The sequence below is a fragment of the Pelophylax lessonae genome (genome assembly GCF_965119305.1).
Source record: "Pelophylax lessonae genome assembly, chromosome: 9".
Taxonomy (NCBI): domain Eukaryota; kingdom Metazoa; phylum Chordata; class Amphibia; order Anura; family Ranidae; genus Pelophylax; species Pelophylax lessonae.
In genome coordinates this window covers 25,541,178-25,568,357 of record NC_138776.1, presented here as the reverse complement: position 1 = coordinate 25,568,357, position 27,180 = coordinate 25,541,178, and the positions used below count along the sequence as shown (strand labels likewise).

At 45.3% G+C, this 27,180-nt stretch overlaps 2 protein-coding genes across 2 annotated transcripts in view; one reads left to right on the top strand and one right to left on the bottom strand.

Moving 5' to 3' along the window:
• Positions 1-7,205, bottom strand: part of LOC309563274 (C-type lectin domain family 2 member D-related protein-like) — a gene marked incomplete at both ends in the record, with an annotated part of 90,861 nt that extends 83,656 nt beyond the window's left edge. Inside the window, one exon of the mRNA XM_082267679.1 lies at positions 7,154-7,205. Within this exon, the coding sequence (XP_082123805.1) occupies positions 7,154-7,205 (52 nt within the window). The remainder of the gene's footprint in view (positions 1-7,153) is intronic.
• The window catches only part of LOC309564175 (oxidized low-density lipoprotein receptor 1-like), a gene marked incomplete at its 3' end in the record, with an annotated part of 229,649 nt that overhangs the window by 141,724 nt on the left and 60,745 nt on the right, over positions 1-27,180 (top strand). The gene's annotated exons all lie outside the window — the stretch shown is intronic.

Here is a 27,180-nt window from a genome sequence, read left to right as displayed (position 1 = left end):
CCCACTGCATGTAAAAGCAGTCTAGTGGGCAATTATCCACTAGGATTGCTTTTACATGTAAGCCGACCGCTGGCTGTAAAAAACGATACCAAGATGATGCCTAAATCTGCAGGCATCATCCTGGTATAACCACTCAAAGTCCAGCAACGTACCAGTACATTGCTGGTCCTTGTTTGGCATATAGTGTAGGTTTTTTTTTTTTGTTTTTAATGCAGCCTGTGGGCTGAACAAAAAAAAAGAGAACCTAACAGAAATCACCACAGGAATATTGTGTAGTATTACACACCATTAACCGCCCAACAACCAAACCCACTGATCTAATGGTGGGTATACATGACAATATTCCACGTATACCTAAAGGTATTTTAACCACTTTACCACCGGAGGATTTTCCTGCTAAAAGACCAGGGGTTATTTTGCGATTTTTTACTGCGTGACTTTAACGGACAATCGCGCGGTCGTGCGACGCTGTACCTAAACGAATTTCACGTCCTTTTTTTCCCACAAACAGAGCTTTCTTTTGGTGGTATTTGATCACCTGTGCGATTTTTTGATCACGCGCTATAAACAAAAAAAGAGCGTAATTTTTGCAAAAACAACAATATTTTTCACTTTTTTTTATATGAAATTCCCCCAAAAAAAAATGTAAAAATCAAAATTTTTTAAAATTTTCGGCCAATTTGTTTTACGCTACTTATGTTTGGTAAAAAAAATCGCAAAAAGCGTATTTTGATTGGTTTGCGCAAAAGTTATCGCGTTTACTAACAAAGGGAAAGATTTTTGTCATTTTTGGTGTTTTTTTTTTTAACGAGTAATGGCGGCGATCTGCGATTTTTTTTGCGGTACTGCGACATTGCGGCGGACAGATCGGACCCTTGACTGACATTTTTGACACTTTTGGGGGTACCAGTGACATTACTGCAGTAATCAGTGCTATATATATGCACTGTTACTGCAAAAATGACACTGGCAGGGAAGGGGTTAACAGTATTGGACAGGGAGGGGTTAAGTGTGTCCTAGGGGCGTGATTCTAACTGTGCAGGGACAGGTCTACTAGTGTAAAAACAAAGATCAACAGTTCTACATAGTAGAACTGTTTGATCTTCACTTTTACACAGGGAGAACTGACAGGTGGCTTGTTTACACAAGCCGCTCTGTCTTTCTCCCGCTGTAGCGGCGATCGTAGTGTGACCGGCGGACATCGGGTCCGCCAGTCACACTCCCGCACTCCTCCGTGAACGAGCCTCAGCGGGCGCGCGCCTCAGCGGGCGCGCGCCCGCCCGCTATTGGCTCTGGAAGGAGTGACAGGCGAGCGACGTAGACCTACGTCACTCTGCCTGGCCGGGGCCGACTGCCGCAGTAAATATACTGTGCGCAGTCGGCAAGTGGTTAACTGCAGTGGTGAAATCAGCCTACCACAGCTGCTGCCATCAGAGGTATCCATATATGCTGAGCGCAAAAGCTGTTTGTGTCAAAATATATAAAATCAGTGTGGCAGCCGAAGGGTACCTGCAAGAGAAACAAGTTAACAAATGAATGAAAAACAAACAAAGTACAGTAAAAGTACAGTAGGAAGTGTAGAAGAACATAGAAATAACTTAGACGGCAACTATTTTTGGCTTTTTTATTTTATGTTTTTAGGTATTTTTTTTTACACTTTTTTGTCTTCAACGTTAGAGTTCCAAATTCCAGGTTAGGGTCTCTCAAAATGACGATAGCCATCGAACATCTTTTGAGACACTGTGTAAATGTGTCCTAAACTGTGCCGTGCTGTACCCTACGCTAATAATCCACTAGTGTGTGGTAGCGACGGAAACAGTCACCGTGGCAAAGACCAGGTCGGTCAGGACAGTCGGGACAATAATTACGGGTGTCACGCCTAAATCTGCGCTTGCTGCAGACACGGCATCTTTTTTGGGGGTATCTTTGGGTAGGGGTACTCGGGAGGAATTCCGGAAAATGCCTCTCATGCAGCCGGCTCACTGCATCTGGTTGGGGAATTTGGGCAGGAGCACCAGCTGGATACAGAAGGGATGTATGTAAATCAAGTTGCGCTAATGTGATCTATGGAGGTATAAAGTCCACAAAGTCCCAATATTGATGACAGATGGAAAATATCTTGGGTAAGATCCTGAACTCGACTCCCTTAAGAGTGTACGCTTACCAGATTGAGGTAAGAATAAAGCGGATATGCTTAATCTTGTCACTTTGATAGATGATCCAGGCCCGTGTGAGCAGTGAACTCGGAGGTCATTGGATCATGTAAAAAATACAAACAAACGCAATAGCGTAAAACCCAACAAAAAAATATATAGTATCACCTTGAGTGTGACTTAAAGTGGAGATTGGGAAACGTGTAAAAGGCTGCCACCAAAATAGCAGAGTGAAACAAAAAAAAAAAAAAAAAAAAATTTTTTTTAAAAATTTATAAAAATTTGGGGTGAATAACCCTAACAAAACAGATGCAGGATAAGGTGCAAAAAATATTCCAGTTGGAGTTGCCTCTTACCAGACAAAATTATCTTATAAGCCCAAGTGAAAGATAGAGTGTTGAAGATATGTGTTTGGACCATCACCAACTAGATCAGCCTCTTACCAAAAACAAGTTTAAAGCAAATGTGTAGAAATCAATCCAAGTGACACAGGATGCAATACCAGATAAGCACCAGTAGGGGTCGCCTCTTACCAGATGTTACACTCAGTCAAGCTTGTATGGAAATCAATAATCGGGGTCCAAACATGAATTCTGGGATCCTCGCTCTCTCTCTCAATGTTCTCTTCTATCCGCGGCGGCCATCTTGATACAGAAGGGCTCTGATTATCTTTAATGTTCCGGCAGACGCTTTGTATAAGACAAAAGCGTTTTTGTACCAGCATCTGGCCTTACGAGCAATTAAGTATGGTCCCATCATCTGATCGTTGAAGTCCACCCCTCCCATTTTACGGTTATAGTCGTGGACACAGAGGGGCTTCTCAACAACAACACCGGTGACCGTAGTAATTTCGACTGCCGTGTCTGGGTGAATGGAGGACAGAACGAAAATGTTTCGTTGGTCCCTCCACTTCACTGCAAGCAATTCATCGCACCTCAAGCAGGCTCTCTCCCCCGGGCTCAGTGGGGCATTTACTAGCCGTTGGGAGAAGCCCCGGTGATTAGATCGCACGGTGCCACAAGCGCCAATTTGCAATTGAAAGAGGTGTCTAAAAAATGGCACGCTTGAATAAAAATTGTCCACGTACAAGTGGTACCCCTTTCCGAATAAGGGTGACACCAAGTCCCAAACTACCTTACCGCTGCTCCCTATGTAGTCTGGGCAGTTGGGGGGCTCCACAGAGCTATCTTTTCCCTCGTAGACATGGAAACTAACTGTATAGCCTGTGGCCCTGTCATACAGCTTGTACAGTTTGACCCCGTATCTGGCAAGCTTGCTGGGGAGATACTGTTTGATAGCAAGGCGGCCAGTAAACTTTATCAGGGACTCGTCAACGCAGACATCTTGTTAGGGGGTAAAAAAGGCTGCAAACCGCTGATTGAAGTGGTCTACGAGGGGCCAAATTTTGTGGTGCCGATCATATTCAGGGTCTCCCCCCGAGGACGACAGAGTTCATTGTCGCTGAAATGCATGAACCAAAATATTTGTTCGTATCGAGCCCTGGACATAGCAGCAGAGAACACATGCATTTGATGAATTGGGTCAGTGGACCAATATAACCGCAATTTATTCTTTTTTGTAATGCCCGTGTTGAAGGATAGGCCCAGGAAAATTTTTAAAAACGGGAATCGTTATAGGATTCCAGGCGAATGGTCTGGCAAGGGGTTAATTTGGGTTGGCGGCGATGAATTGTTGTGCGTATAAATTTGATTGATCCACAATAGATCTAAAAAAGATCTTCAGTGAAAAACAGCTCAAAAAAGTTGATGGGATTAAAACCAGCTGTTTCCACTCGAATTCCAGGTTGGGCAGTGAATGGGGGAAGTACTGGTGCTGTGGAATCTGTGGGCTGCCAATTAGGATATGCCAGCGCTTCAGGGAGGGCATTATGAACTCTACGGGCCTGTCTTCGAATACGCGGTGACTGCGGGCCACTACTTGTGCTAGCCACCGCACCAGCTTCAACTGCACTTATGGGACATGCCACGTCACCAAGTGATACTGCAGTGCTGGTTGTAATAGGTCCAGGGTGTACTAGGCTGCTCATGCTTGCCAGATCACGAGAAGTGTGAGTGGCACTAGTACTGGCACTCTGCTGCATATGAGAAACATCCGGTTCTTGCATCTCAGCAACTCCAGATGGGGTCGGGTACGCCTGACCTTAAAAGGGACCCCTCCGTCATCGGAGCTATCTGTCAGGGAGCCGCTGCTGTCATCAGGTTTGTATACTGACCCTGATTCTGCCAGTGAGGCTTCCCCATCGCTTTCATCTGACATGGTCAGTATACTGTAAGCCTCTCCACTACCGTACCAACGTTTGGTCATTTTAGTAACTAAATTTACTGGTACAGTAGTGTGACTAACAGGTAAAAAAGCACCTGGTTGTCAAGGACTATTTGGCTGCTACAAAAAAAACTGCTAGTGCTAGCAGAGATCAGGCCTGACTTTGTGTGATTTTGGAAGTGACAGTAATCTATTGATTACTGCACTTGCCTTGGTAGGGTGGGCTGGGCGGAGGGGCTAAACGCAGGTGCAGCAGGAATCAGTGCTGATTGGGAACACTAATGGGGATGCTAGTATAGTTCTGATCAGATCAGATATTGATCTGTTCAAACACTATACTAGTAATGGAGGTGTGTGTGTGTGTGTGTGTGTATGTGTGTTAGTGTACTTGACTCTAGCTGACGCTAAATAACGGTGGTGTGGTGGGACCCTGGCGCTAACTAGCCTAAGTAGCGTCACCCGTGACACTAATACAGTGATCGGTAATCACTGTATATAGTGAACACTGTGACAGGGCAGTGAAGGGGTTAACTGGGGGAGATCAAGGGGTTAAACCTTTATAGGGGATAGATGGCGGGTGGCCTAAACCTATTTGGGTTTAGCGCAAGTGCAAATTAGGGTCACAAGTGACACTAATACAGTGATCAGTAGTTATCTGATATACTGTATATATTAGTGCACTGTGTGATAGGGAATGAAGGGGTTAACTGGGGGAGATCAAGGGGTTAAAAGTTTATTATAGGGATAGATGGCGGGTGGCCTAAACCTATTTGGGCTTAGCGCAAATTAGGGTCACAAGTGACACTAAATACAGTGATCAGTATTTACCTATATACTGTATTTAGTGCACAGAGTGATAAGGAGTGAAGGGGTTAACTGGGGGTGATCAAGGGGTTAAAACTTTATTAAGGGATAGATGGCAGGTGCCCTAACCCTATTTTGGCCTAACACAAGCGCAAATTAGGGTCACAAGTGACTCTAATACAGTGATCAGTAAAAGATCTGTATACCACTGTATATAGTGTTCACTGTGAGGGGTTTGGGGGGTGATCAGGGGTGATCAAGGGGTTCAATGTGCCTATGCGAGGTAGTGTCAGTGTAGTGTTTGTTGGAACTCACGTTTAGCTGTCTCTCCTTCTTCTCCTGGAACCGAAAGGGCTCCAGAAGGGAAAGTTACATCACTTCCCCTGCCTGTGTTTACATTACACAGGCAGGAGACATGATGCCATTGGCTAGAACCGATCACCAGATCCAGACCAAAAATCATTGGTCCGTATCTGGGGACTGATCGGTTCTCAGCCGTGATCGCGCCTGACGTAGGTCTACGTTGCCAGACGATATCGAGCAACTTTGCCGCAGTAGAAGCTCAGTGAGCAGTCGGGCAAGTGGTTAAAGCATATTGATGCCAGTCAAACACCCATACTAAAGTTAATTGATGCCAGTCTAACGCTCTAACTAAAGCTCATTGACGCCAGTCTAACACTCATACTAATGCTATAGGAGCATTTGCTAGGCATTAGAGATTTAAGCTGGCCATACATGTTCAACTTTTGTTGTACAATTTTCTGGTAGATCTACCACAAACCACATAATGTGAGGTCAAAGCTAAACAACACATTCACTTGTATCTAATTAGGTAGGCCTTTGTACTACATACTTGAAGGTAAATTTCAAGAAAATTGGACAGAAAATTGTAAGAAAATTGGATCATGTATGGCCAGCCTTAGTCAAGTGTGAACAAGGCCTTAAGACTTCATGTACACTTCATATAAACTTGAGTTTAAAAGCTTTTGGGGTTTTTTTGCCAAAACTCCTAATCTGAACTCTCCATAAAAGCCTATGTGTCCATGTACAGATAGGCTTTTAGGATTGTTTAGGAGGTGCTGCAGTTCAACCTCCATCTCCTGATCATGGATGAATTGTGTTCAGAATAGGAACTTTTTAAACGCCGGCTGCAAAACGCGGCAAAATCACGGTAAAACCATGGCACGTTTTGCGTTTTCCTGAGGCAGGCAGTCATAATAGGCTATGTGTACATGAAGCCTAAATCTTGCAGCCCCAGGCTGTTACAGAGATTGGTTTCATTCAAGATATAATTCAGTAGAAACAGCTTCAGCTTGGTGCAATGAGGCTGATTTACTAAAACTGGAGAGACTGATGCAGCTCTGCATAGAAACCAATCAGCTTCTAACTTCAGCTTGTTCAATTAATCTTTTCTGTACATTTTTTTTATTTATTCTTTTTATTTAAAGGTGTGATACAGATACAATAAAATGTACAATTCACAATCTGTATGAGGTGCTTTTGTCGCATTCAATATACAAAAACTCCTTGGACATCTACCGAAAGGTAGTGTGTAAAACAAACGCCAGTGTCTAAGATATAGTGTACAAATGGAGACAAAGGGAGCTCGCTGGGGGGGGGGGGGGGGGGGGGGGCAGCTCAGGGGCCAACCCTGCATAGGAACAAAAAAAAGTCCCTCTGACCCCCTAGGAGGAGCGACAAAGTTCCCGAGGGGAAGTCAAGTGCACGAGGTCCTGCTGAGGTTTGTGCACCCTGATTTTTTAATTAGGCTATGACAATAAAACACGGAGGCTGATTGGCTACTGTGCACAGCTGCACCAGAATTTGCATTCTCCAGTTTTAGTAAATCTCACCCAATGTGTCTTAGAAGAGCTGTGACAGCTGCAATGAATGTGGGGAAAAGGGCGACTTACCTTCCTCTGCATTCTTGGTGTTACGATTTTTTTGCTGTTCTTCTATCCCCATCCTGTGCTGCGTGTGAAGACTTGAAGTTTCCAAATACAACTAGACAGTAAACCCCTCCCCCATAGAGGAAGAGACATGACGCTGCAAACACAGCAAGGTGGGAAGAGAAACAAAATTATTTTTTTCATACGAAACTCACACAACTTTCACGCAAGTTTCACTCATTGGGAAGATTTATTAAAATTAGAGCACTCAGTCTGGTGCAGCTGTCCATAGTTGCCAATCAGCTTCCAACTTCAGCTTGTTCAATTAATCTTTAGAAATTAAAACCTGTCAACTGGTTGGTTTCTGTGCACAGCTGCACCAGATTTTTCACCATACAGTTTTGGTAAATAACTCTCCCCCCCCATTGAATTCAATGGGGGAAACCTCTGTAAAGTATATCACCAAAGCGTAAGCGTAAGCTAAAAAATCCAATTATCATTTTACCCTCCTTTATGACCAGGCCATTTTTGGTAATACAGCACTGCGTTACTCTAACTGACAATTGCGCAGTCATGTGACGCTGTACCCAAATAAAATATATGTATTTTCCCTCACAATTAGATCTTTCTTTTGATGGTATTTGATCACCTCTGCAGTTATTTTTTGCAAAATGGAAAACAATTGATATACTGTGAATTAGCAATAACACAGAAAAGGAGATTAGGTTACAGTCCAGACACATAGCACAGATTGAACATGTATAATGATGTAGGACAGTCCACAGAAAGAGAATTCCAAGGTGTAGATGTAGGGATGATCAATCCACCACCAAAAGGTCACTCCAAAAAACCACGGTGAAGCATGCTGTGGGTGTACCCTTACCAAAAGGAAACAGATTAAAAGCCTTGTAAGATCTCAAACGACCAGCTACAGTTATAGTTGTAGTTTTGCGTTATAAACAAAAAAAGTCCAAAAATTTTGAAAAAATTATATATATTTTTTACTTTCTGCTATAAAACACATCCAATAAAAACAATGTAAAAAAAAAAAAAAAATGTCTTCATCAGTTTAGGCTAATATGTATTCTGCTACATATTTTTGGTAAAAAAAAAAAAAAAAATCCCAAAAAGTTTATATTGATTGGTTTGAGCAAAAGTTATTGCATCTACAAACTATGGGATAGATTTACGGAATTTTTATTTGTCTATTTATTTTTACTAGTAATGGCGGCGATCAGCAACTTACAGCAGGACTGGGATATTGCGGCAAACATTCTGACACCAACTGACACTTTTTGGGAACCAGTGACACTAATACAGTGACCAGTGCTAAGAATATGCACGGTCACTGTACTAATGACACTGGCTGGGAAGAGGTTAACATCAGGGGCAATCAAAGGGTTAAATGTGTGCCTACCTAGTGATTTTGTGTAGTTTGGGAGGAGCTTTTACTAGGGGAAGGCATGGCATGCTTTGCAGGAACACAGGATCCATGCCTTCCCTACTGATAGACCGCCGTTCTGTCTCCATACAAAATGACTGGAGGGTGCCGGTGGACATGGAGTCCACAGTACATGCCGATCAGCTCCCGCTGTGTATAATCACAGTAGAAGCCAGCCACCGGCAGCACGCATTGGTCCCCACAACCCTGAAGAGCCAAATCCTGTATATATATATATATATATTTATATATATATAGTCTAAAAATGGTCTAAGGTTATCAGTGGTGTACCCCAAGGTTCAGTGTTGGGACCCTTACTTTTTAATATCTTTATAAATGATATAGGGTCTGGGATTAATATTTAATTTCAGTCTTGGCAGATGAGACCAAGATATGCAGTGGAATAACTTCCTTACGGGATGTCTCCAATTTACAAACTGACCTCAATGCACTGTTACATTGGGCAACTATATGGCAAATGAGGCTTAATGTTGATAAATGTAAAGTTATGCACTTGGGGGGTAAGAATATGCATGCATCATACATACTAGGGGGAATAGAACTGGGGGAGTCAATGTTGGAGAAGGATCTGGGTGTTCTGGTAGATCCTAAACTTCATAACAGCATGCAATGTTAATCTGCGGTTTCCAAAGAGAGCAAAGTCCTTTCTTATATTAAAAGAGGCATGGACTCCAGAGAGAGAGATATCATTCCCCCCCCCCCCCTGTACAAATCATTAGTAAGACCTCATCTGGAATATGCTATTCAGTTTTGGGCACCAGTTCTCAAAAAGGATATCGGGGGAACTGGAGAAAGTGCAGAGAAGGGCAACCAAACAGGTAAGAGGCATGGAGGAGCTCAGCCATGATGAAAGATTAGAGGAACTGAATTTATTCTCTCTTGAGAAGAGGAGATTAAGGGGATATGATCACCATGTATAAATACATGAGAGGGGGGTATGACCACCATGTATAAATACATGAGGGGGGGGGATATGACCACCATGTATAAATACATGAGGGGGGATATGACCACCATGTATAAATACATGAGAGGGGGATATGACCACCATGTATGAATACACGAGGGGGGGATATGACCACCATGTATAAATACATAAGGGGGGATATGATCTCCATGTATAAATACATTAGGGGTGATATGATCTCCACGTATAAATACATAAGGGGGAGATATGATTAACATGTATAAATACATCAGGGGGGGATATGATCTCCATGTATAAATACATGAGGGGGATATGACCACCATGTATAAATACATGGGGGGGGGGGGGTATGACCACCATGTATAAATACATAAGGGGGGATATGATCACCATGTATAAATACATAAGGGGGGATATGATCACCATGTAAAATACATAAGGGGGGATTACATCACCATGTATAAATAGATAAGGGGGGATATGATCGCCATGTATAAATACATAAGGGGGGGGGATATGATCACCATGTATAAATACATAAGAGGGGATATGATCACCATGTATAAAAACAAAAGGGGGGATATGACCACCATGTATAAATACATGAGAGGGGGATATGACCACCATGTATAAATACATGAGGGGGGATATGACCACCATGTATAAATACATGAGGGGGGATATGACCACCATGTATAAATAAATGAGAGGGGGATATGACCACCATGTATAAATACATAAGGGGGGATATGACCACCATGTATAAATACATAAGGGGGGATATGACCACCATGTATAAATAAATGAGATGGGGGATATGATCACCATGTATAAATACATGAGGGGGGATATGATTACCATGTATAAATACATAAGGGGGGGATATGACCACCATGTATAAATACATAAGTGGGGATATGACCACCATGTATAAATACATAAGAGAGGGATATGACCACCATGTATAAATACATAAGGGGGGATATGACCACCATGTATGAATACATGAGGGGGGGATATGACCACCATGTATAAATACATGGGGGGGGGGGTATGACCAACATGTATAAATACATGAGGGGGGATATGCCCACCATGTATGAATACATGAGGGGGGGATATGACCACCATGTATAAATACATGAGGGGGGGGGATATGACCACCATGTCTAAATACATAAGGGGGGATATGATCTCCATGTATAAATACATAAGGGGGGATATGATCTCCATGTATAAATAAATGAGAGGGGGGGATATGATCACCATGTATAAATACATGACAGGGGGATATGGCCACCATGTATAAATACATGAGGGAGGGATATGACCACCATGTATAAATACATAAGGGGGGATATGACCACCATGTATAAATACATAAGGGGGGATATGATCTCCATGTATAAATACATAAGGGGGGATATGACCACCATGTATAAATACATAAGAGGGGGATATGACCACCATGTATAAATACATAAGGGGGGATATGACCACCATGTATGAATACATGAGGGGGGGATATGACCACCATGTATGAATACATGAGGGGGGGATATGACCACCATGTATAAATACATGGGGGGGGTATGACCAACATGTATAAATACATGAGGGGGGGATATGCCCACCATGTATGAATACATGAGGGGGGGATATGACCACCATGTATAAATACATGAGGGGGGGGGATATGACCACCATGTCTAAATACATAAGGGGGGATATGATCTCCATGTATAAATACATAAGGGGGGATATGATCTCCATGTATAAATACATGAGGGGGATATGATCACCATGTATAAATACATAAGGGGGGTATGACCACCATGTATAAATACATAAGGGGGGGATATTACCACCATGTATAAATACATGGGGGGGTATGACCACCATGTATAAATACATAAGGGGGGATATGATCACAATGTATAAATACATAAGGGGGGATATGATGACCATGTATAAATACATAAGGGGGGATTTCATCACCATGTATAAATAGATAAGGGGGGGATATGATCACATGTATAAATACATAACGGGGGGGGATATCTCCATGTATAAATACATAAGGGGGATGTCATCACCATGTATAAATACAAAAGGGGGGATATGATCACATGTATAAATCCATAAGGGGGGGATATGATCTCCATGTATAAATACATAAGGGGGGATATGATCACCATGTATAAATACATAAGGGGGGATGTCATCACCATGTATAAATACATAAGGGGGGGGATATGATCACATGTATAAATCCATAAGGGGGGATATGATCTCCATGTATAAATACATAAGGGGGGGGGGATATGATCACCATGTATAAATACATAAGGGGGATGTCATCACCATGTATAAATACATAAGGGGGGGATATGATCTCTATGTATAAATACATAAGGGGGGATGTGATCACCATGTATAAATACATGAGGGGAGATATGATCTCCATGTATAAATACATAAGGGGGGGATATGATCTCCATGTATACTGTAAATACATAAGGAGTCAGTATAGTGAATTTTGTGTTGAGTTATTATCTTTAAGGTTATCACAGAGGACAACGGGGCGCTCTTTACATCTGGAGGAAAGGGGATTTAATCTCCAAATACAGAAAGGTTTCTTCACAGTAAGAGCTGTGAAAATGTGGAATAGACTCCCTCCAGAGGTGGTTCTGCTCAGCTCAGTAGATTGCTTTAAGAAAGCTATCTCTCCTCCTGTCTGAGGAAGGCGGATGTCTCAGCGTGTCGCTTGAGAGTCCAGAAAGTGCTGAGTTGAGCTGAGGGGATCCGATGTGCCGAGAACCTGCGGAGAGAGAGAGAGAGTACTGCGGATTGCCCCTGGGGGTCTTCCTAGAGTCAGAGGGGACCATTCCGGGAGAGGTTCTGGGATCCAGTGTCAGCTAGCTGTTAAAGGGGGTACCTAGGTTGAGAACCCTGAAGTTGCAAAGAGGGTACATCCAAAAATCAGGTGCGTACAAGAGCAATAGCCCACATAAGCACTAGCAGCGCTAAATACAACCTATCTAAACAAGGTCAGCGGATATATGGCTATATACATTTAGCAAGTGGATCCTTTCGGAACAATATTGTTAGTAAAGTCCAAAAACAGTTTTTAGGGTAGGAGTCCTGCAGAAAGCAAGGTGTATAGGAGACTCAGTGTTCTGATGTAAATAGTAAGAACCAGTGCTGCATAACTCAGAATCTTCCTTACTGGACCTACAGCAACCACCAAGATCCTTCACCACACCGCTGTGCTCCCCCCTATAGCGTGCACACGTACCCTTAACACTTGGGTAAAGCGCTTTATCCAACCAGAGATCCTCCACTTTAAAATGGCGATCCTCCATGGCATTAGACTCCAACTGGTAGAGTAATGGTCAGCACCTCCTCCTCTCCTCTCCTCTCACATGCAAAGAGAACGACAGGGACCCATAGCGTAATATGCACACACTAAACTTTTATTAATAATTAAAATCACACTCACATGGGATGAAACATGATTAGGCAGAAGTACATGTCCAAGACAATATCCCGGTCCTTCCGCCGTCAACGTTGTCCCCACTGAGCTGCACGATATGGGTGATCCTGCCAGCGATATCCCAAAACGTCCGGACTCCAATGGTGTGACCCGGGGACCCCTAGGATAATCTAAATGTACCAAGATAGGCCGCGTGCTCACGCCATTGGAGTCCGGACGTTTAGATTATCCTAGGGGTCCCCGGGTCACGCCATTGGAGTCCGGACATTTTGGGATATCGCTGGCAGGATCACCCATATCGTGCGGCTCAGTGGGGACAACGTTGACGGCAGGAGGACCGGGATATTGTCTTGGACATGTACTTCTGCCTAATCATGTTTCATCCCATGTGAGTGTGATTTTAATTATTAATAAAAGTTTAGTGTGTGCATATTACGCTATGGGTCCCTGTCGTTCTCTTTGCATGTGAGAGGAGAGGAGAGGAGGAGGTGCTGACCATTACTCTACCAGTTGGAGTCTAATGCCAAGGAGGATCGCCATTTTAAAGTGGAGGATCTCTGGTTGGATAAAGCGCTTTACCCAAGTGTTAAGGGTACGTGTGCACGCTATAGGGGGGAGCACAGCGGTGTGGTGAAGGATATTGGTGGTTGCTGTAGGACCAGTAAGGAAGATTCTGAGTTATGCAGCACTGGTTCTTACTATTTACATCAGAACACTGAGTCTCCTATACACCTTGCTTTCTGCAGGACTCCTACCCTAAAAACTGTTTTTGGACTTTACTAACAATATTGTTCCGAAAGGATCCACTTGCTAAATGTATATAGCCATATATCCGCTGACCTTGTTTAGATAGGTTGTATTTAGCACTGCTAGTGCTTATGTGGGCTATTGCTCTTGTACACACCTGATTTTTGGATATTGATAAGATATAGCAGCTGCTTCCTGCTGATATTGGCTTTTTGTGATCTAACACCTTGCTGAGTTGTTTGGTGTTTAGTGTCTATTCTTTATGAGCATTGCATAATACCTAAGCGCTGAGTGGGTTGGACGGGAACTTGGTTTCATTCTCACTCCTTTTTTCAATTTAAAGAGGGTACATAGTTAGTGGACCCTGAAGAGTTCAAGGTCAAAGGGGCACCAGCAGTCTGGGCCCTGAAGTGTACAGGGTGTGCCAGTTACAGTGACAGTTATACAGAGTTCTACAATATACTACCTCAAGCTGTGCCAGGCGGAGGGAGATTATTCAGTGACTTTCACAGTACAACAGTGCCAGGAGTTTTACAGTTCTTAGTCTTGGATCTACTGGACTATATGTCGGGGATTCAACACTTCTTTTGCTACACAGAGGTTCTCAGAGTCAGTGAGCGTTGGCTGATGCTGGCTGGCGTCAAGGAAGCACCAATGGGCATTTTTTGTAGAAAAGTCCCAATTGTAACTAGTTTGAGCCTCAAGGAATATCCCACTTATTCCCTTCTCCCATCCCCTTCATTTCAATAAAACTACAAACAAAGATGCCAGAGTTGTCGCTGCTTCAGTTGTCACACCCAGGGTTACAGCTCACAGGGACTGGAGAGGATTCCGGTACTGATGGCAGAACCACATCAGGCCACAGGCCTGGAAACCTTGCTAAACTGGTAAAAGGCATCACCTGGGTGAGGATTCAAATCAAGGACCAGGTGGTCGAATAGATTGGGGTAGTCGTGACCTGCGGCCCAGTTAACCCCTTAGTGCTCTTAGTGTTGGGCATTAACATTTTGAAAGGGGGGCGTGGCTTGGCGCGCAGCGAGGATGGCTGCCTGAAGAGAGAGCTCCGGACCCACACGGCTCTTAACACACTCTGCGGCCGTTTAACAAACCTGATCCACTCAAATATGGGCAGATTATCCAAGCCTATCTCCCAGAGCAAACAAATAAAGACCGCTAAGGCGGTAAACGGCAAGATCATAGCCGATATTTTTAAGTCACAAGCTCCGGCCCGGAAGAACACCACAGGCCTCAAGATGGCGCGGAGACAGGCGCGGGAGGAGGACGAGGAGTACGATGCAGACTCCATTGCAGCATCGGAGGACACAGTAAGTGACTCCCCACTAATCGATAGACAGCTTACATACAATGACATGACCGCTATAGCGGCGGACATAAAGGGGTCATTTGCTGCAGCCATCACCGATCTGAAAACTGATATAGCCAGACTGTATGAACAAATGGCAGGGGTGGAAAGGTCGGGCAAATGCGGGGATAAGGCGATAAAGAGACTAGAGGAAGTAACTAATACACATTCCAACCACCTCATTTCTATAAACAGACATTTGGAGGATTTGGACAATCGTGGGAGAAGGAACAATATTAGGATCAGGGGTCTGCCTGAATCTGTGGAGGGGGGTGACATCAGGCATGCTCTGACCTCAATTTTCAACAACCTACTGGAAAGACCAGCAGAATCCCCAATAGAACTGGAAAGAGCGCACAGAGCTTTGAGACCGAAGGCCCCTGATCCCTCTCCTCCCAGGGATGTGATATGCTGTTTACTGAGCCACACGCTTAAGGAGGAAATTCTCCACAAGGCAAGACAGAACTAACAAATTTTATTCAATGAGGTACAGATACAACTCTTCCAAGATCTGTCTCCAATCACTTTAAAAAACAGAAGAGCTGTCAGACCCATCCTGGATGCTCTTAGGGAGAAAAACATCCCTTACAGGTGGAAATATCCATTTGCTGTCCAAGCCACATATCGAGGTAAGCAGTACCTGCTACGCACGCCAGAGGACTTGCCTGCCTTTTGCACTAACTTACAAATCGACCTGATCGCCTTACCGGATTGGTATGCCAAATTCCTCTTACCGCCATCCCCTGCTATGCATTCCAACGGCCCTGGAACACCCAGTGATCACAGATCGCCTTTTGCCAAAAACAAAAAAAACAAGAATAAAGGGTATCATCTCCCCTTCTCCTCCCCGCCAAAAACACCCAGATCTAGAGATCACAACTGAGAGACATTGGATCACATTATCCCAGACGGGACATACAGACTCACTGGATGAAAGATGCTTTCTTCATTTACTCCCGAGCACTTGATTGACCATACTTAACTCAGGGCTTTTCCTTCCTCTGATATCCCAATGACAATCTCTGATTTAAGCTTCTGCCGTGTTAAAAGGATACATGATCTCATCATGGAAGTTTTATCCTAGAGAAGGATCGCATATTTGCACGTTTGCCTTGCTGTTATACAGGAATTACTTGCCTCTGTTAATGACATTTTTATTTTCAGATGAGATGTTACCTTTCTCCAGTAGATGGCGCACTTTCACAACATATTGTTCAGATTCTTCAGACAAACTTAGCGTCTTGCATCCAGCCGAAAATAAAAGGATTTGGACTGATGATTCGGACGATCCTGGAACCTCCAAACTGACCAACCATCAATAATCTGGACTCTAGAGGTACCTCTGTATCTACCCATCTCACGACACTTAAACACTGAATTACCTATACTATAATCTGCACCCACACAAGGACGCAGTTCGGAATAGGTACCTTCTACTTGAGATCTCCCAAAATGGCCCTGTCATAGTTGTCACAAATGGAACTACAACCTTATTGTTATTTGTAGCGTATACAGGTCATAACATTATGGTCTCATTCTTCATGTGCCAGTTGCTGACATTCAGTTTCTCTTTTTGGCCCGTTCTATGTTACTTTTGGCCGCAGAGTTCTTTTTCTTTTTTTTTTTTTTTTTAACTATGCACTTGCTCATTGAGCCGTAAGTGTGGGTTTGGACTAACTGTCCTATTGTTTGATATCTAACTTGTTAAGTGGGACGCCTCCTTTTTGCGCTTCTCCCACTGTCCCCAAAAGGCATTTTTGTCGGATTTTTGTTTTTTCACAGAAACTCTGTAATATCTAAATAACCTGCGTACAATCTTGCCTACTGATTAGTGAGCGTCTGGGCATTTTTTCCCCAACCGCCCACTTACTACGGTATTTGTCTTTACTTCCTTCCTCTCTGTATTTCTTTTTCCTTACCTCTCTGTGTTCCTTCCTCCCCTTATTCCCCTTCCCCATCCCATCACTTGAGATATGGTCATGGCTTTTTCACACCTGGGTGAACATCCCATGATCATATCTCTCAACATTAATGGTCTTAATATCCCCGAAAAGAGGAAAAAAGTTCTGACCGAACTCAAAAAGAGCAAAGCACAAATAGTTTTCCTTCAGGAAACTCATTTTAAAAAAAAATGCTGTCCCTAAAATGACAGATAAATATTTCACGGTAATGTACGAAGCATCAAATCCTTTAGCCAAGACCAAGGGTGTAGCAATATTGATGAGCAAGAACGCTCCATTTGTGTTGGAAAACCAATACCTAGAACCAGAAGGCAGATTTATCTTCCTCGCGGGTACACTTCATGGGCGTCCTTGCAAATTAGCAAATGTCTACTTTACTAACAGAGCCCACGTGTCTTTCTGCAACAATCTCATATCTGAACTTAAAAGCTTTGCTATGGGATGTGTTATCCTGGGGGGGGGGACTTCAATATCCCACTGGACCCTATACAGGATACCTCCTCTGGCAAAACTTGCATAGCATTCAAATTGTTGAAAAGAATTAAGGATATGCTGAGATCCATGAGTCGATACGTGGAGAACTTTACACCCCACTGAGAGGGACTTCACATATTACTCGGCTCCACACGATAGGTATGCAAGGAATGATCGTATATTTATCACTCAAAGAGACCTACCAGATTTGTTGGAGGCTGAGATTGGAGTTATTTCAATATCTGATCATGCTCCGATATCAATCTCCATCTCAACTAACTCGAATTGTAAAAAAGAAAAGAAAAGGAGGCGCAAACACCTAGTGCATTACCCGTGGTACTGTTAAAATTGATTTAATAAAAATGCTGAATGCATACTCACAAACATGAAGAATAAAAATCGTATTGCAAATTCCCGTCACCCATGTGTTGGACCATGTCCTGGAAATTGCGACCGCTAACGCGTTTCGGGAGTCAAGCTCCCTTCCTCAGAGCTGGTCATGTCATAGCAGATTGAAGTTTATATAGAGAGTAGCTCAGTGTTCCTCTGCCTCTTCCCCTCCCCTGCCCCTCCCTCCCCCCAGGAAGGAGGGGGCGGGACCATCCAGTGTCAACAAAAAAACTACTCCTGATGGGCCTGTGTCTCAGTCCTCATATCTCTATGGCCTCTAATTTTATGTTTCATATTTCATGTTACATATCAAGTGAAGACTGTCTTGTAAGCATATAGCCACAACCTGCACATGTCACAATAAATGTCAAAACACAGGGGACCCCAAGGCTGGGAATGTGGTCCAGGAACAACATCTGGACAATGTGCATACAAATGTTCCATGCTGTTATACAAGTCTGTGCACACTCCAGACTCTTCAGAGAGGGGGATGCCAGAGTGAAGGATCCCTTGAAGAGTTCTTATAGAGACTCAAAAGTAAGGCAAGCTTTGCTCAGGTTCCAGCAAGAATAGTTTGCCGCCAGTCGAAGATGCGTTGCCTCAGTGTTACAGAAGGAAAGGACACTGTGAACACCAGTCGAGTGGACTCCACATTTCTTCAGCTAATTTGTGGGTCTGACTAGAATAGGAAAGAGTCAGTGCCCTGGTGCCTGAGATGGAATCGGTGATAATGTGTTAGTTAGCTTGGCAGGATTTGTTCTGTTTTGTCTATTACAGGTGCACAACATGAGTCAAGCATGCTCTTAGGGAGTCAGCAGTGTTGGAGATCTCTACGGGAATGTTAGAGCTAGAGATGATGCTGGTGAAAACGTCACCTCTATGGAGAGGGCAGTCTCACTGTGAGTATATAGGATGTACAAATAGCTGTTGTAGGGGCTAGGCCTGGCTATGAAGGAGTGAGAACACACGGCGCCAGAGCTCCGCACCCGCTGCCGCTTCACACTCAGCTTCCCGGGATCCCCCGGCCTTCAGCTCTTACCCGCGATGTCCCACCATCGCCGGACAGCCTCCCAGCCACCGCAGCCTGACAGATCCAAACAGGGACGCCTCCCTTCCGTCTTCTTGGAGACCCGCGGCAGGGAGGCCCGGACTTCACCACGAGGCGAGCCCTTCCTGGACCACAGATCCTGGACTCTCCCCACAGCGGTCCATGAGTACACCAGTCCCCCCAGCAACCTCCCCTTCCCCAGAGTCTCCATTTTAGGAGATGGGGACTTAAGGAGGCACAATTGGGGCCTTGACTACTAAGGCAGATTTAGACAGATTAATCACAAGGGTGGAATTGGCTTTCAAGGAGGACATTGCCCAACTCAAAACTGACACCTCTCATTTGGGGTCCCGCATGGAGACATTAGAACAGCGATTGGATGAGACTATCCCTGTTATCTCCCGACTTCAGGCCCGCTGTGTGGACCAGGATTATTATTATTTTTGTTATACAGGATTTATATAGCGCCAACAGTTTGCGCAGCGTTTTACAATGTGAGGGAAGACAATACAGTTACAATACAGTTCAAAACAGGAGGAACTAGAGGGCCCTGCTCGTTAGAGCTTACAATCTAGAAGGGAGGGTCAAGTGAAACAAAAGGCAATAACCGTGGGGGATGGGTTGACGGAGAAAATGGAGGTACATTTATTAGGGGTTGGTAGGATAGGCTTCTCTGAAAAGGAGGGTTTCCAGAGATCGCCTAAAAGCTAGATAATCGGACAGATAAGGGTAAGGAGTTCCATAGGATTGGAGAGGCTCTGGAAAAGTCCTGGAGGCGAGCATGGGAGGAGGTGACGAGGGGGCTAGAGAGCAGGAGGTTTTGAGAGGAACGAAGAGAGCGATTAGGTTGGAATTTTGAGACAAGGCTGGTGATGTAGCTAGGGGCTAAGCTGTGGATTGCTTTGTAAGATGTTGTAAGTATTTTGAATTTAATTAGTTGGGTTAGGGGAAGCCAGTGGAGGGCTTGACAGAGAGGAGCAGCGGACACTGAGCGATTGGTGAGGTGGATGAGTCTGGCGGCAGCATTCATGATGGATTGAAGGGGGGATAGCCTGTGTAGAGGTATGCCAACGAAAAGGGAATTGCAGTAGTCGAGGCGCGAGATGACCAGAGAGTGAACTAGGAGTTTTGTTGTGTCTTTGGTTAGAAAGGGGTGTATTTTGGAGATGTTGCGGAGGCTGAGGCGGCAAGATTTGGACAGTGATTGGATGTGGGGTTTGAAGGAGAGTTCAGAGTCCAGGACAAGGACAACACCTAAGACCTTGGCATGCGGGGATGAGCTGATAGTGATGCCGATATTGACGAGAAATCAGGGGAAGGGGCACGCGGTGGAGAAAAATTATAAGCTCGGTTTTGGATGTATTGAGTTGAGAAAGTGGTGAGACATCCAGACCAATATATCTGATAGTAAATTAGTGATACGTGAGGAGACTGAGGGAGAGAGCTGAGGGGTGGATAGATAGATTTGGGTATTGTCAGCATAGAGATGGTATTGGAAGCCGTGGGAGGCTATCAACTGACCCAGAGAGGAGGTGTAGATTGAAAATAGGAGGGGTCCAAGAACAGAGCCTTGGGGGACCCCAACAGAGAAGGGAAGAGGAGAGTAGGAAGTAGAATTGTACATAATGCTAAAGGTGCGGTTGGATAAGTAGGAAGATAACCAGTGAAGAGTAAAGTCACGGAGACCAAAGGTATGGAGTTTTTTGAGGAGGAGGGGATGGTCAACCGTATCAAAGGCAGCAGAAAGGTCCAGGAGTAGGTGGACAGAATAGTGTCCATTGGTTTTGGCCATTAGTAGATCGTTTGTCAGTTTTAGGAGAGCAGTTTCAGTGGAGTGTTGAGGCCGAAATCCAGACTGAAGGGGATCAAGGAGGCTACTCTCGGCAAGGTGTTCGCACAGTCGGTTGTAGACTAGACGTTCGAGGAGTTTGGATGAAAAGGGGAGCAAGGAAATAGGGTATAGATTGTTCAGATCGGTTGGGTCCAGTGAGGGCTTTTTTTAGTATGGGGCTGACTAGTGCATGTTTTAGAGAGATGGGGAAGATGCCAGAAGAGAGGGAGAGATTGAAGATGTGGGTTGGAGAGTGTAGAATAGGGCCAAAAGGTGAACGTAACATTTGTGAGGGAACAGGATCCAGAGGGCAGGTGGTTAAGTGGACGTTAGCAAGTAGTTTAAATGAATAAAGATGAGGACCAATGCGCTACCTAAGGAGTTTGAAAGGAGCAAGCCAATTATCCTAAATCATAAACGAAAAAGCTGCCAATTTTAATCGGTGTCCCCACCGTGAATAGCAATGTGTATGGTGAAACAAAATCTGCGCTAATTCAAAATCGTGATGGAAGTGTAAAATAAAAATCTGTGTATAATCAAACACAATAAATAAATCAACATCAACACTGAACTGCTGCAGGAAAATCAAAATATGCCAAGATCATAATAAACTCAAGATTAAGTAATCTTGTGATCAAGATAACATAATAAAATGTGAACCATTGCTGTGTGCTAAATAAGAGGTGCAGTCTGTCCAAATGTCCTGCAAAGTAAATATGTCCAAAATGAAGGAATATAAACAAAAATCTTCTGTGCTTAAATAAATCTTCAAAGAAACATCAAATAATCAAACATTCATGAAGTGAAACGTGCAAAACAATGTTGATCCAATCTTGGTGCTGTATGGTGTGCAGTGGCTGCTTACTAGAGATGTATAGAACTGTTCGCCGGCGAACAGTTCCCGGCGAACTTAGCATGTTCGCGTTCGCCGCTGCCGGCGAACATATGCGATGTTCGGTCCGCCCCCCATAAGACATCATTGAGGCAAACTTTGACCCTGAACTTTACAGTCAGCAGACACATTTCCAGCCAATCAGCGTACCTCCCTCCCACACCCTCCCACCTCCTATAAATAAGCAAGGGCAGCATCCATCTTAGATCATTCTGAAGCAGTGTGTGTAGTCAGGGCCGGCCTTAGGTGTTCAGGCGCCCTGTGCAAGCTAATCCTGTGGCGCCCCCCCCCCCCCACATCTTCTTGCACCTTTTTTGCACTTTGACTTTTCTTTTTTTACTATCACTAATAACTTAGCCCCCCTTACATTAGAGATCCCCCTTACATCAGAGACCCCCCCCACAGAAGCCCCCCTTACATCAGAGACCCTCACAGAGGCCCCCCTTACATCAGAGACCCTAACAGAGGCCCCCCTTACATAAGAAACCCTCACAGAGGCCCCCCTTACACCAGAGATCCTCACAGAGGCCCCCTTACATCAAAGACCCTCACAGAGGCCCCCCCTTACATCAGAGACCCTTACCTCCTGCTGTGCGGCCTGATCATCTGCGTGCTGTGATGGCCGCACGGCGCCCCTGTTGCCCATGGCGCCCTGTGCGGCCGCACAGCTCGCACACCCCAAAGGCCGGCCCTGTGTGTAGTGAGAGTAGGGAGAGCTGCTGCTGCTGCTGCTGCTGCTGCTGTTAAGCTAGGGACAGTTAGTCAGTGTTCCTGGTCTTGCAGTGTTCTTGGTCCACTACTGCTGTAATATCAGCACCCCAAAAAGCCCTTCTAAGGGCTGGTATTTGTGTTTTTTTTTTTTTATATATATATATATATATATACCTAGCGTCCCCAAAAGCCCTTTTAAGGGCTGGTAATTGAGTTGTTCTTTCATATATATATATATCTATATCTATCTAGTGTCCCCAAAAGCCCTTTTAAGGGCTGGTAATTGAGGATTTTTTTATTTATATATATACATATATATATATATATATAGTGTCCCCAAAAGCCCTTTTAAGGGCTGGTAAGGTAATAGATTTTTTTCTTTATATATATATCTATATATATCTATTGTACACTGCAGTTGCCTGCCCGCTGTGTGTGAGAGGCCACAGACCTACCACAGACTGTACTGTGTGCACACCACACTCATTTCGGGTGGCACAGGCACAGTACCTGGCATTTTAAAAAATATTTTTTTTTCCTCTGTCATAATTGCAGTGAGTGCTGTGTCAGGTCCACAGAGTGCACTGTACCCACTGCAGTGCACTGCCCACCACTGATATATATACGGTGGCACAGCATCTTGTTGCAATAAATTGAAAAAAAAAATATTTTTTATTATTGCAGTTGCCTGGGCTGCCAGTGACTGTCAGGTCCACAGAGTGTACTGTGCCCACTGCAGTGCCACTGTGTGCCCACCCACCACTGATATATAAGGTGGCACAGCAGCTTGCAAAGTAAAAAAAATATATATATTTTTTTAAATTGCAGTTGCCTGGGTGCCAGTGACTGCTGTCAGGTCCACAGAGAGTGTACTGTGCCACTGCCCACCCACCACTGATATATAAGGTGGCACAGCAGCTTGCAAAGTAAAAAAAATATATATATTTTTTTAAATTGCAGTTGCCTGGGTGCCAGTGACTGCTGTCAGGTCCACAGAGAGTGTACTGTGCCACTGCACACCCACCACTGATATATAAGGTGGCACAGCAGCTTGCAAAGTAAAAAAAATATATATATATTTTTTAAATTGCAGTTGTCTGGGTGCCAGTGACTGCTGTCAGGTCCACAGAGAGTGTACTGTGCCACTGCCCACCCACCACTGATATATAAGGTGGCACAGCAGCTTGCACTCATAGTACAACAGTAACAACACATTAAAAAAAAAAATGACAGGCAGAGGCAGGCCACCCCGCAAGGGCCGTCGTGGTCGTGGTGCTGTGATTTCCTTAGGCCCTAGAATAATGCCCAGTGTTCAGAGGCCACCACAGACCCTGAACTCAAAAAATTCTGAGGCCATAGTTGACTGGCTTACACAGGACACCCAATCTTCTACAGCTTCCGCTCGGAACCTTAATGCACCATCCTCCTCCAGCTCAGCTTCGGGCACCTCTCAATTTACCACTCGCCAGCCCGCCGGCACCACCACCAACACTAGCACCACAGCCGCTTAACTTGATCCGTCAGAGGAGTTATTTTCACATCAGTTTGAAGAAATAAGTGATGCGCAACTATTAGTGCCAGAGGATGTAGATAACGGGGATATGTCTCAGTCAGGCAGCATTATACACATGGACGTACATTGTGATGATGATGATGTTGTACCTGCTGCTGCTGCCTTTGCTGAGTTGTCAAGTGAAGCGGCTGATGATGACGATGTGTCTGTGGATGTCACCTGGGTGCCTGCTCGAAGAGCAGAAGAAGAGGGGGAAAGTTCAGATGGGGAGACAGAGAGGAGGAGGAGACGAGTTGGAAGCAGGGGGAGGAGGTCATCGCAAGGAGCTAGTGGCGCAGTCAGACAGCATGTAGATTCGGCACCCGGGGTCAGCCAGACAGCACGCCAATCAACGCAAGCTGTTGCCACCACCAGAATGCCGCCCTTGCAAAGCTCAGCAGTGTGGCATTTTTTTTGTGTGTCTGCCTCTGATATCAGCGATGCCATTTGTAACCTGTGCCAAAAGAAACTGAGTCGTGGGAAGTCCAACACCCACCTAGGTACAACTGCTTTGCGAAGGCACATGATCTCACATCACAAACGCCTATGGGATCAACACATGAGTAAAAGCAGCACACAAACTGAAAGCCACCATCCTCCTCCTGGTCCAGCATCTTCAGCCACGTCAACCACTGCTGTCCTCCATGCCCCCTATCAACAACCCGCCCCTCCGCCTCTCACCTTCAGCAGTTCCTGCTCGTCACCTGCCCACAGTCAGGTGTCTGTGAAGGAAATGTTTGAGCGTAAAAAGCCAATCTCGCAGAGTCACCCCCTTGCCCGGCGTCTGACAGCTGGCTTGTCGGAACTCTTAGCCCGCCAGCTTTTACCATACAAGCTGGTGGAGTCTGAGGCCTTCAAAAAATTTGTCGCTATTGGGACACCGCAGTGGAAGGTACCCGGCCGAAATTATTTTTCACAAAAGGCAATCCCCAACCTGTACTCTATTGTGGAAAAGGAAATCATGTCACGTCTGGCACACAGTGTTGGGGCAAGGGTCCATCTGACCACTGATAGCTGGTCTGCAAAGCACGGTCAGGGCAGGTATATAACGTACACTGCGCATTGGGTAAACCTGCTGGCGGCTGCCAAGCATGGAATGCGTGGCTCTGCTGCAGAGGAGTTGGTGACACCGCCACGACTTGCAGGCAGGCCTGCTGCCACCTCCTCTACTCCTCCTACTCCATCCTCTTTGCTAACCTCCTCGGCTGAGTCCTCTTCTGCTGTTGCGTCTTGCTCCACACCAACTGCACCCCCCCAGCTCCCCAGGGGCTATTCCACATGCCGGATACGACAGTGTCACGCTGTCTTGGGGTTGACTTGCCTGAAAGCAGAGAGTCACACCGGACCAGCACTACTGTCCGCCCTGAATGCACAGGTGGATCAGTGGCTGACCCCGCACCAACTGGAGATCGGCAAAGTGGTGTGTGACAACGGGAGCAATTTGTTGGCGTCATTGAATTTGGGCAAGTTGACACATGTGCCGTGCATGGCACATGTGTTGAATCTGATTGTGCAACGTTTTGTGCAGAAGTACCCAGGCTTACAGGACGTCCTCAAGCAGGCCAGGAAGGTGTGTGGCCATTTCAGGCGTTCCTACACGGCCATGGCGCACTTTGCAGATATTCAGCGGCGAAACAACATGCCAGTGAGGCGCTTGATTTGCGACAGCCCGACACGTTGGAATTCAACACTGCTAATGTTCGACCGCCTGCTCCAACAAGAAAAAGCGGTCAACGAGTATTTGTATGACCGGGGTGCTAGGACAGCCTCTGCGGAGCTGGGTATTTTTTTGCCACGCTACTGGACGCTCATGCGCAATGCCTGTAGGCTCATGCGTCCTTTTGAGGAGGTGACAAACCTAGTGAGTCGCACTGAAGGCACCATCAGCGACATCATCCCATATGTTTTTTTCCTGGAGCGTGCCCTGCGAAGAGTGCTGGATCAGGCCGTAGATGAGCGTGAAGAGGAAGAGGAAGAGTTGTGGTCACCATCACCACCACCAGAAACAGCCTTACCATCGATTGCTGGACCTGCGGCAACACTGGAAGAGGAGTGTGAGGAAGAGGAGTCAGAGGAGGAATGTGGCTTTGAGGAGGAGGAACACCAACCACAGCAGGCATCCCAGGGTGCTCGTTGTCACCTATCTGGTACCCGTGGTGTTGTACGTGGCTGGGGGGAAGAACACACCTTCAATGACATCAGTGAGGACGAGGAATTGGACATGAGTAGCTCGGCATCCAACCTTGTGCAAATGGGGTCTTTCATGCTGTCATGCCTGTTGAGAGACCCTCGTATAAAAAGGCTGAAGGAGAACGACCTGTACTGGGTGGCCACGCTACTAGACCCCCGGTATAAGCAGAAAGTCTGTGATATGTTACCCAATTACCGGCAGTCGCAAAGGATGCAGCATGTTGATGAAGGACATGCGGAGCTTTTTTAGTCCTATGCATATGAGGGTCCACCCTCAGAGAACGACTCGACCGACAGGTAGCAGACTACCTTGCCTTAACTGCAGATATCGACACTCTGAGGAGCGATGAACCCCTTGACTACTGGGTGTGCAGGCTTGACCTGTGGCCTGAGCTATCCCAGTTTGCCATTGAACTTCTGGCCTGCCCCGCTTCAAGTGTTCTGTCAGAAAGGACCTTCAGCGCAGCAGGAGGTATTGTCACTGAGAAGAGAAGTCGCTTAGGTCAAAAAAGTCTTGATTACCTCACGTTTATTAAGATGAATGAGGCATGGATCCCGAAGGGACTGACAGTGGGGGATGCATTTGACTAAAAAAGGCCTGGTGATGACTGAGATGCCTTGGCCTAAAAATGGTCCACACGCTGCTGTATATAATCATTCTCTGCATGCCGGATGACTTACGTGACGTCTCCGCCACCAACTACGGTTCAAGCCGCAATGTTTTAGTGCACTTTCTGCCTTAAAACCTCAATTTTTCAGGCCGCTGCTACAGCAGCGGCTGCAACAATACCTACTTTTTCATGCATGTGTACATGCCTAATTTTTCTGGCCTCTGGTGCTACACTGTGGCTGCAAAAAAACAAAAAACAAAAACAAAGGCACATACATGTGTCAATTCCCCTTCGTGATCGTTACCTTGTCGTGGTGAAGGGGCTTGCGTATCACAATGAAGCGATCACCTCTAGGATTGTGTTGGCACACCCCAGATGATAAGGTCGTTGCTTCA